The sequence below is a fragment of the Benincasa hispida genome, chromosome 3 (genome assembly GCF_027475165.1).
Source record: "Benincasa hispida cultivar pf3 chromosome 3, pf3_genome.v1.1, whole genome shotgun sequence".
Lineage (NCBI taxonomy): Eukaryota > Viridiplantae > Streptophyta > Magnoliopsida > Cucurbitales > Cucurbitaceae > Benincasa > Benincasa hispida.
Genome location: NC_143480.1, coordinates 10156292 through 10166033, shown reverse-complemented (window position 1 = coordinate 10166033; position 9742 = coordinate 10156292). Strand labels below are relative to the sequence as shown.

The window sequence follows — 9742 nt, the reverse complement described above, 5'->3', positions numbered from 1 at the left end:
AATTAGATTTACAGTAGATTAAATTAAAAAGCTTTAATTTTCAAATATTTGAATTAGATATTTTTAATGTAACTTTCGAGTTCATAATTTTAAAATTTTAATGTTTTTCTTTTAATTTTGAATTTTGATAGCCAAAAATTATTTTATAAAAGATATGAAGAAGATATTTGAATATTTGAAATTTAAAAGGGAAGATATTGGTATATATATTTGGCAAAAAAGAAACAAAACCTAAATTAAGGCTCGTGGAGTGCCGCATAAAGCTTTTCCTTCTTCTCCTCCAATCGGCAGCTTTAAGCCGCCACGCGTTCCACCAGAGTACACGTGTCACCGACGTCATCTAATTTCTTTCTAGTTTTGGAAAAATAGTCCTAATATTTTTCAAATAATTTCGATGCCATTTTGGTTGGAGCCCTAATTTAAGAAATTCCTCTCCAGTCTCCAAGAAAATATTAATTAATTAAAAAGAAAATTAAAAATCGTCTTCTAGGTTTTTGGCGATTGAATTTCAAAGTGTAGTTTCGATCAATCCTTCCTCTGTGTGCTGCGGGTCAGGAAGAACAATGAGTGGTTCCGTAAAGGACGTGCAATCCAAGGCGGAGCTTGGCGGACTGCTCCGGAGTGATGCTCTGGTTATCCTCCATTTCTGGGCTTCATGGTGTGAAGCCTCCAAGCACATGGACCAGGTCTTTTCACATCTTGCTACCGATTTTCCTCACGCTCATTTCTTAAGGGTGGGTCTCTATCTCTTTTTACTAGTTATTTTCGGTGATCTTTATCTGCCTGTGAACTTCTATTACTTCGATTGTTTATCTTCTTAGTTGTTCATGGAGATTATAGGTTGAAGCTGAAGAGCAACCCGAAATATCGGAGGCGTACTCGGTTGCTGCCGTGCCTTACTTTGTCTTCATCAAGGTCGGTTGAAGTATTCTATTACAGTTTTCTTTCTAATTCTTTTACCTTCATTTGGGGAAGGTTGTGCCGAGTTCACCTGAATTATTTCTAATTTCCAAGTTGGTTTGGTAGATTATTGAATCCTATTACATTTTTGACTTGACAAGTATAGTATCCAACGAATATTCGAACCAACGGAGAGATGGTAATGGTTTGACGTTTTGGCTGGCTGATCTTTGAACTTGACATTGCAATTTTCCGGGTTCCTTTCGATTATAATGAAATGGTTGACTTGTAAATGAGTGGTTTCCAACCTATAGTCGGTCCTATTGTATTTACTGAAGGGTGGTAGTTGTTGAACTTGGCATTGTAACTTTCCTGGCTCACAAATCTTATATAAATGTGTAAAATCCTGGCTTACTTCTTTGATTCCTTTTAAAGCAAGACATACATTAACTCTAAATTCACTGGAAATTTTGTCTCTCTTTTTTTGAGAAGTTGAAAATGAATTTAATTCATCATGTTTGACTAGAAATGAATATGAACGAGAGGACTGAGGATATGTGGAAGTAGTGGACTTTCAAGTAGTTCATTCAGTAATTCTTACATGATGAATCTTTGTGCTTTTCAAAATTTCTTTTAACGTTTCTTTTCACTTTTCCTTTTCCATGCTCATCTTTTCTTTACAGCAACTTTGGGTGCATTGAAGTAAGTGAAGGTTATAAGGATACTATCATATGTTTCCATCTTAATCACCAAGCAAGTTAGAGATACTTGGAATGTGTGGGCTTAATGTCTTTTGTGGACAACAAAGCTAATTGCATTATAGTTAATTTCATATTTCAGGATGGCAAGACTGTTGATACCTTAGAGGGGGCTGATCCATCTAGCTTGGCTAATAAAGTTGCTAAAGCTTCTGGTGCAATTAATGCTGGAGAACCAGCAGCTCCAGCTAGCCTTGGGATGGCTGCAGGAGCCACTATTCTTGAAACAGTGAGAGAGTTGGCAAGGGACAATGGTTCTGTTACTGAAAGCAAGGTGCAACCTGAACTGAGTAGTGCTTTGCAGAAGAAAATTCAGCAGCTTATTGACTCTAATCCAATCATGTTGTTCATGAAAGGAAGCCCTGAAGAACCAAGATGTGGGTTTAGTAGAAAAGTTGTTGACATTTTGAAGGAAGAAAATGTGAAATTTGGAAGTTTTGATATCTTATCAGACGATGAGATTCGTGAGGGATTGAAGAAGTTCTCTAACTGGCCAACATTTCCACAGCTCTATTGCAAAGGGGAGCTACTAGGTGGGTCTGACATAGCCATTGCAATGCACGAGAGTGGTGAATTAAAGGAGGTCTTCAGAGATCATGGCATTGAAAGCATAGTTTCTGATGAGGTAAAGACTGCCAAGCCTGATAGGAAAGGTGGTATCTCAGAAAACTCAGGATTGAGTGAAGCTCTAGCCTCCCGTCTTAAAATGCTAATTAATTCAAGTCCTGTTGTGCTGTTTATGAAAGGAAAACCTGATGAACCTAAATGCGGTTTCAGTCACAAGGTTGTAGAAATCCTTCGTGAAGAAAATGTGAACTTCGAGAGTTTTGATATTCTTTCTGATGATGAAGTCCGTCAAGGGCTCAAAGATTATTCAAACTGGTCCAGTTACCCCCAACTGTATATAAAGGGTGAACTGATTGGTGGATCAGATATTGTTTTGAAGATGCAGAGAAGTGGAGAACTTAAGAAAGTTTTAGAAAATAAAGGAATCATCAAGAAAGACACTATTGAAGATCGTCTGAAAAAATTGACCACTTCTTCCCCAGTTATGCTCTTTATGAAGGGTACACCAGATGCTCCAAGATGTGGGTTCAGTTCCAAAGTTGTTAATGCCCTCAAGGAAGAGGGTGTTGATTTTGGGTCATTTGATATCTTAACTGACGATGAAGTGAGGCAGGGATTAAAAGTTTATTCCAACTGGCCGACCTTTCCCCAGCTTTATTACAAGAGCGAGCTTATAGGAGGCTGTGATATCGTGCTGGAGCTAAAAAACAATGGAGAACTGAAGGCTACTCTATCCGAGTAGTATCGGTGTGTCCACACCCATTCAACTGTCTCACATACATCAATCTATTTATATTATACATCTTCTAAACTTTCCTTATTGATCTCTGACCCACATGTGGTCTTTTCTACTGCCTGTAAAAGCAAGGGTTTACCCTGGTGACTGAAGAGTTTATGTTATATGTGTGTGTTGTTACCCGTTACTGGCAACTATGTTCATTTTGTCTAGTTTCTTTAGTTGGGTTTTCAATGACGAGAAAACTTGCATTCATTCTAAAAGTTGTGGTTATATTTCCGCTTGAGTACCTGGCCTGAAACATATTTGACTTCTCTTTATAGTATCCAAGCGAGTGTCGTTGATAGGATTTGTAGGACAGGTTAAGATTTGTAACTTATGCTTGGGGAAAGGGTTTGTTTGAAACTTTAGGCCTTTTGAAGAAGAGAAGCTGATCGAAAGAATGAAGGTGAGAGGGTTGGCCAATGATTCTCTCTCTCTCTCTCTCTCTCTCAAAGAAAAATCAAAGGGGTAGGTGTTATGGAGAAAGAAATGGCGCTCGCCAGTTCTCTTTTTCATTTTCAAAGTCAAAATCTCTTACTTTATAGAAAAGGTCGATAATTTTGTATTGGATTTTCGGATTTCTAAGATCAGTAGGCCAATACAAACCAAATTCTATCCTCTGGCAGCTTCTGGCATCTTCAAAATTAATCACGTGTGATCTGTTCCGATTTCCATAATCCATTCACCAAAGCCGTGGCTAACTATTTGTATTCATACCCTCTTCTTTACTTTAATTTTTTGAACTTGCGTATTTCAAATTTTCTGTTTGTTATTTGGTTAAGTTTATATTGACTTAGTTTATATACTACTTTTTATTTTTATTTTTTTATTTTGGTTCATTTTTATCTTTATATTTTTAATTTTTATTTATTTTAGCTTCTATACTTACTACTTTGATTCATTTTGGTTCATGTACTTTCAAAATCTTTATTTGGGTCATTGTATTTTCAAAAAGTAACTACATTGATCCATTCATTTTCATTTTTATGGGGTTGAAATGGTCACATTTTAAAAGTTTAAGAACCAGAATGAACCAAAATTAAAAGTATAATGACCAAAACGAACCAAAGTTGAAAGTATAATGACCAAAACGAACTAAAGTTGAAAGTATAATGATCAAAATGAACCAAAGTTGAAGGTATAATGACCAAAATGAATATTTTGGAAGTATATGGACCAAAATGAACTAATGTTGCAAATGTGGTGGCAGGAGCAAGATCGGTCAAATCGTCTACAAATAAGAGATGGATGTGTTACATTTTGAAAATTTAAGGATCAAAATGAATTTAAGTTGAAAGAATATCGACTAAAATGAACATTTTGAAAGTATAAAGATTAAAATGAATTAATGTTGAAAATATAGAGACAAAAATGAAAATTTTATGAAGTATATTGATTAAGATGAATTAAAGTTAAAATACAAGAATCAAAGTAGTATTGATTTATATATTTAGTTAGACTATATTAAACTAGTATAAAACATCTGTTTAATTGTTCGTATCTAACTTTGATGGAAAGCCAAAGTATTGTTGTAACTTCCTTAAAACTAATTGTGGACAGCACTAACTCAACACGGAGCAAATGGAAAACTCAAAAGCATTACTTTCTGAAACTTTCACAAGCAACCCATCTTTCTAACAATCAAAATTCTCCATAGGCTATTTTTCAATGCACTGACCTAGACAGTCGAGCAATCTAATATGTAGTGCTTTGAATTTGGCTATTTGAGCCTGCAATTCCAGCTTCTGTCTTCTTAAGTTATTGTTCTCTTCCATTAGTAACAGATGGTCTCCATTCTCCTGATCAACCGCCATTGTTGCAGCTCCTTCATGCGAAGATCTTAGAAAGGCTGGAAACACACTTGGCTCACATTTCTTACGTACAATCTCCACCAGCATATGCCTTTTCCCTCTGTGAAACTTCTCATGCTTGAATTCCCACCGTTTCGACGACGTTTTCTTGAACCCCTGCCTCCAAAATATCAAGAATGAGATCAAAACCCTACCCAAAAAATGACGTTAGAAAGATCAAATATATCATAACCTATCAACTCAACCGTCATAATATGCTATATCATTCTGTCTCATACTCCTTCCCAAATCTATAAGAAAATAAGAATTCCAAATCAGGAAAATGGTCAATTGGATTCACTTTACAATGAAAACCTCTTATTCAACATGATTTTGAGAATAGAAAATAGTGGGGGAATTCCCAAAACGAGAAAGAGAGAAAGAGAGAATCACATACATAAGTATTAAGCTGGCGAATGAAGCTGGAGAAGTTATTATGCTTGAAATACTTTGGCAATAAAAGCTCAGAGAAATCAGCAGGAGACCAAACAATGAACCCACTTCCCTCTGCATTCCATGACACAATCCTATTGCCAACATCCTTTTGTTCTTCTTCTTGATCAGCTGCTTTGAAATGGAAGCTTCCAGCTTCTTCTAACAGATCATAAGTCTTTGATAGAAAAGGAGCAGGGTTTCTGGTTCTTGAAGACTGCATAATTAATTAGTTTAATCCCAATTTTCAGACCCAAAATTTGTTCAAAGTTGAACAGCTTCTCTACTTATAACCCCTCCCCCCACCTGTACCCATTTGCTAGGAAGCTACCAGGTTCTGTAAAGGGTGGCTGTTGCCTTTGGTCTTTATCTCTTTTGTCCTTTTTCCAAATTTACCTTTTTCTTCAAGGTTGTTTGACGATATAAGCTGGGCCCATCGAAGTAAATATTTGGAAAAAAAAAAAACATGTTAACTAAATTGTTGTATAATCAAAACTTTTTGCTTCTTTCTAGTATGTATCAGAATACATGATATATCTAGACTAGAATATAAATCAATAGGGTTGAGAACACTACAAAATGTATACTGGTCACTGGACCGTTCACATTGATCAATTATATTACTAAGTGTGGAACCCAAATCAAGATCCGCTGACTCGGTACTTACCGAGCCGAGGTTGGAGATCTTCTCGACGCAACTACCTATAACAGAGTCCTACATTACTATATTCGTATTACAGTGTGTTGGACATAGTACTACATCGATGCACTATCTTATTTTGAAGGTATCATTATCTACTGAACGGATCACACCAACCCAATTCAATCTGGTCGGCTAGATTCATTCACCACCATTTTTTTTATGTATAGAAAATTTTCTTAATTCTCTTTCTATTTTAGATGATGTGTATTGTATGTGTATAAAGTGCAATGAGATTTTTATACGAAAGGTAGAAAATTTTACAATGTTTAGAGAGGAAAATGACATCAAGATATGGTTTTTGGTATAAATAATTAAATCAAATGAAAAAAAAAAAGAAGAAATGACAATTTAGTTGTTTTGGGATATTATTTTGATATTTTCCATAATGCAAGGTTGAAAAATGACACAAAAATTTCAAAAGAAGGGCCGCGAACTCTGACCCACCTTTTTCCTTTTTCTCTTTTGCTCTATAAATCTGCATCCCATGTGAGTAATTTCATTAATAATGATTTAACATGCCATTGACTAACTCATAAATCTTATGTAATTCATAATTTAAAAACAATTATATGTATATTTTTATTAATCCTAAAAAATTAGGTTAATTTACCTAATACTAGCTTTGATGCTCACATGTGATTAGTCGAACTTCTATTCTCAAAGTAGAAGGTTAGAACTATATTTAAATTAGCTTGATAATTTGAATCTTTATCTAATGTTATACAAACACTAGATTACAGTAAAGGATATAGAAATGTTACACAAATTAATTTAATTAATTTTGATTTGTTACATGGAGTGAAGACATTGTAACCTAGGCTACACCTAAATCTATACGCTTTTTTTCATAAAAAGAAAAAAAAGATAATTTTTAATAAATTTTTTTAAAAAAATCAATTATCACATGTCAATTTTTTATTGGATACAACAGAGGTGCACAATAGATAGGTGCAGCCAACATCTAAGATTTTTTTCCTTTATAAAAACTCATCACACCAACTACCCACTTCATGGTGGGAAAAAGGGAAGAAGATTTTAGGGATGTAATGGACGGCCATGGTTCTCCTTGACATCTTGATCAGATTCGAAGGAAGGGTCAGGATGATGCATAACGCATAATATAGTAAAAAAAATAAAATGTTCAATAATGATGGCTACAGAGATGATGAACCACGAGATTTGTGGACAGACTAAAATGTCGATACTAATAAGATTTATTTTTAAAAAGGTATGAAAATTATATAAACTCGGAAATTTTGTTTATTCATATAATATTCGATATATATTTTTTCAAATGTATATAATGTTTATATAAATAGTCTATCCAGCTAATATTCAAATATATATAATATAATATAATATAATATTCAATATTTATATTTTTTTCGAATGTATATACTGTTTCTTCACTATTCATATAATATTCAAATATATATATTTTCTAATGTGTATAATGTTTCAAATGTATATAATATTCTCTTGAGTATTAAGAATGTTTTTGGATTAATGATTAGAATTGAAGGTCCAAAAGACGTTTTTTAAAACAAGAGTATAAAGAGTTTAGCATACACCGGATAAATCGATCATTTTCTCAATGATTACTTTAGCTAATTATTTAAAAAGAACAAAAAAAAAAAAAAAAAAAAACTTCTCCTATTAAAAACAAGATTTATCTTAGTATGATTTTTGAACTTTGAATATTGTTTTATTTTGGTTCTTAAATTTTCAAAAACGACGGTTTTCAGTTTATGAATCTTTAAAAAGTGTTTATTTTGGTTTCTACTATTAAATTTTGTTAACTCTGTGATGAAATTACATTTTACATGTGTCGAGTAAAATGAATATGAAGTGAAATTCCAGCAACCAACACACCAAAATGTTGAAGACCAAAATCTTAAATGCAAAATGACTTTGAGTTTTCCTATAAAAATTCGCTTTACCATCTAATTCAAAATCGAAACCTAGATTTTTTAGCGTGACTAACTTATTTGATATCTTAGTTATCTAAAAATTTAAGTTATTTTATCACGTTATTTAAGAGTGTTAACAGAATTTTAATAACAACAATCAAAGTAAGCACTTTTTAAAAGTTTAGATATCAAAATAGAACAAGTTTCAAAATTCAGAGATCAAAATAAAATTTAAATCTAAAATCAATCAAAATCCACGTGATAAAAATCCAATGATACAAAATTATAATGTTCCTTTCAAATTTAAAGCTTTTCATCTTCTTCTGTGTAGTAATTTGACGGTTCAAGAGTCATTTTGGGAAAACAATATAATAATAAATATGAGTCCTCATAAAATTCACTTTTAAAAAGATGTAACCAAACATAAAAATATTTAAATTAAAATCACTAGAATAGAAAGAGTATATATATATATATATATATTGTTCCCTAAAAAGTGTGTAAACTATTACATCTAAATATTAATGTAGATTAAAAGTTTGCAGTTTAATTTTTTGGTGGGCTTCATTCTTATGAGCTAAATTTTATATATTTGTGAACTCTCTCTCAATTAACTTCTTTTTTAAATACATAATTATAGATGTAAAAGAAAGAATGTGAGCTTTTAATTTATAAAAAGGTTATCAATATTTTAACTAGCTTAATTATATCCTCCAACTCTCTTGTGTGACACAATATATAACTTTGTTGACAGATTGGTTGAATTTTGATGCTCAACGGATTTATATGGGCATGTGCATATATGTCAAAATAGAAAAGCAATAATCAATTCATTAAATGTATTGACAAGTATTTCATAGAGCACATTGTAATATGAAATTTCTATCGTGGAGTAATTATCATGTTAGTCTTACACACTTAAGGTCCCCAGTTCGTCTTGGGCAGCGACAAAATCTTCTTTATTTTTTATTTTCAAATTTCTCTCATTTATTTTTTAGTGGAGAAAAACAAACCTCAATATGCTTGCGAACATCCTTTTCACGAACAAAGTGATAATCAATCTTGATGTGCTTCGTTTGGGCATGGAAGACAAGATTGCTGGCAAGAGAAATGGATGAAACATTGTTTGACTATAAAACAAGAGGATGCTTGAGAAAAACATGAAGATTGCATAACAACGGGCGAAGCCAATAGACATTAGAGGTGGTGTTGGCAAGAGTACGATACTCAATTTCGGTGGAGGAACAAGAGACAATTAGTTGGCAGATCACGAGATAGGATTGGAGCTAAGAAAAAAAATGAACCCAATGGTCGAATGACAATCAGAGGCATCACCTGAGGGAGCTAGATTGAAACTGTATGCCAAAACCAGAAGTTCAAGTAAGGTAATATAAGATCCATTTAACAACAGAGAAATGAACAACAGAGGGGTTCTGCATAAATTGGCTTATTTTGTTGATAACAACGGTGATGTCAGAGCGAGTGAAAGTGAGATATTGTAGGGAGCCAACAATCTATCTGTAGAGAGTATGCCATTAAATGACGGGGCGGTGGTGTGCAAATCTACAATGATGGACATGGGAGTGAGACAAGATTTGACTCCAGTCATGCCAGAGGTCTTCAACAAATCCTTGAGATATTTGACTTGATTAATAAATAGACCGTTTGGAAGATAATGTATTTTAAAGCAAAGGAAATACTTAGTCAGAAATCTGAAACTCAGAAGCCAATATTATCTTGAGAGAAGCGATATAAGATACGTTAGTTCCAGTAAGAATAATGTCATCTACATACAGGAGTAGTTATGTAATAGATGACCCATAGGACACTAATCCCAATAGTGA

The 9742-nt window shown here is 33.2% G+C and overlaps 2 protein-coding genes across 2 annotated transcripts; one reads left to right on the top strand and one right to left on the bottom strand.

Annotated features, from left to right (window-relative positions):
* Positions 1 to 233: 233 nt before the first annotated feature.
* GRXS17 (thioredoxin family protein) lies at positions 234 to 3224 on the top strand. The gene is made up of 3 exons (XM_039027051.2): positions 234 to 734; positions 841 to 915; positions 1741 to 3224. The coding sequence occupies exons 1-3, from the start codon at positions 564 to 566 to the stop codon at positions 2965 to 2967; spliced, it is 1473 nt and encodes a 490-aa protein (XP_038882979.2). The 5' UTR covers positions 234 to 563; the 3' UTR covers positions 2968 to 3224.
* Positions 3225 to 4421: 1197 nt separating this feature from the next.
* On the bottom strand, positions 4422 to 5653 carry LOC120074216 (heat stress transcription factor A-5-like). The gene is made up of 2 exons (XM_039027270.2): positions 5251 to 5653; positions 4422 to 4970 (listed from the first exon to the last, which is right to left on the bottom strand). Exons 1-2 carry the CDS (start codon positions 5506 to 5508, stop codon positions 4662 to 4664), a joined length of 567 nt encoding a protein of 188 aa, XP_038883198.1. The 5' UTR covers positions 5509 to 5653; the 3' UTR covers positions 4422 to 4661.
* Positions 5654 to 9742: the final 4089 nt, after the last annotated feature.

Bases quoted from the DNA above. Each gene is read 5' to 3' on its own strand.
- GRXS17 (XM_039027051.2), top strand. From the start codon at position 564: ATGAGTGGTTCCGTAAAGGACGTGCAATCCAAGGCGGAGCTTGGCGGA. The intron at 735-840 runs GTGGGTCTCTAT...TGGAGATTATAG, and splicing joins CTCACGCTCATTTCTTAAGG to GTTGAAGCTGAAGAGCAACC. The intron at 916-1,740 runs GTCGGTTGAAGT...TTCATATTTCAG, and splicing joins CTTACTTTGTCTTCATCAAG to GATGGCAAGACTGTTGATAC.
- LOC120074216 (XM_039027270.2), bottom strand. From the start codon at position 5,508: ATGCAGTCTTCAAGAACCAGAAACCCTGCTCCTTTTCTATCAAAGACT. The intron at 4,971-5,250 runs GTATGTGATTCT...TTTTGGAGGCAG, and splicing joins TTCGCCAGCTTAATACTTAT to GGGTTCAAGAAAACGTCGTC.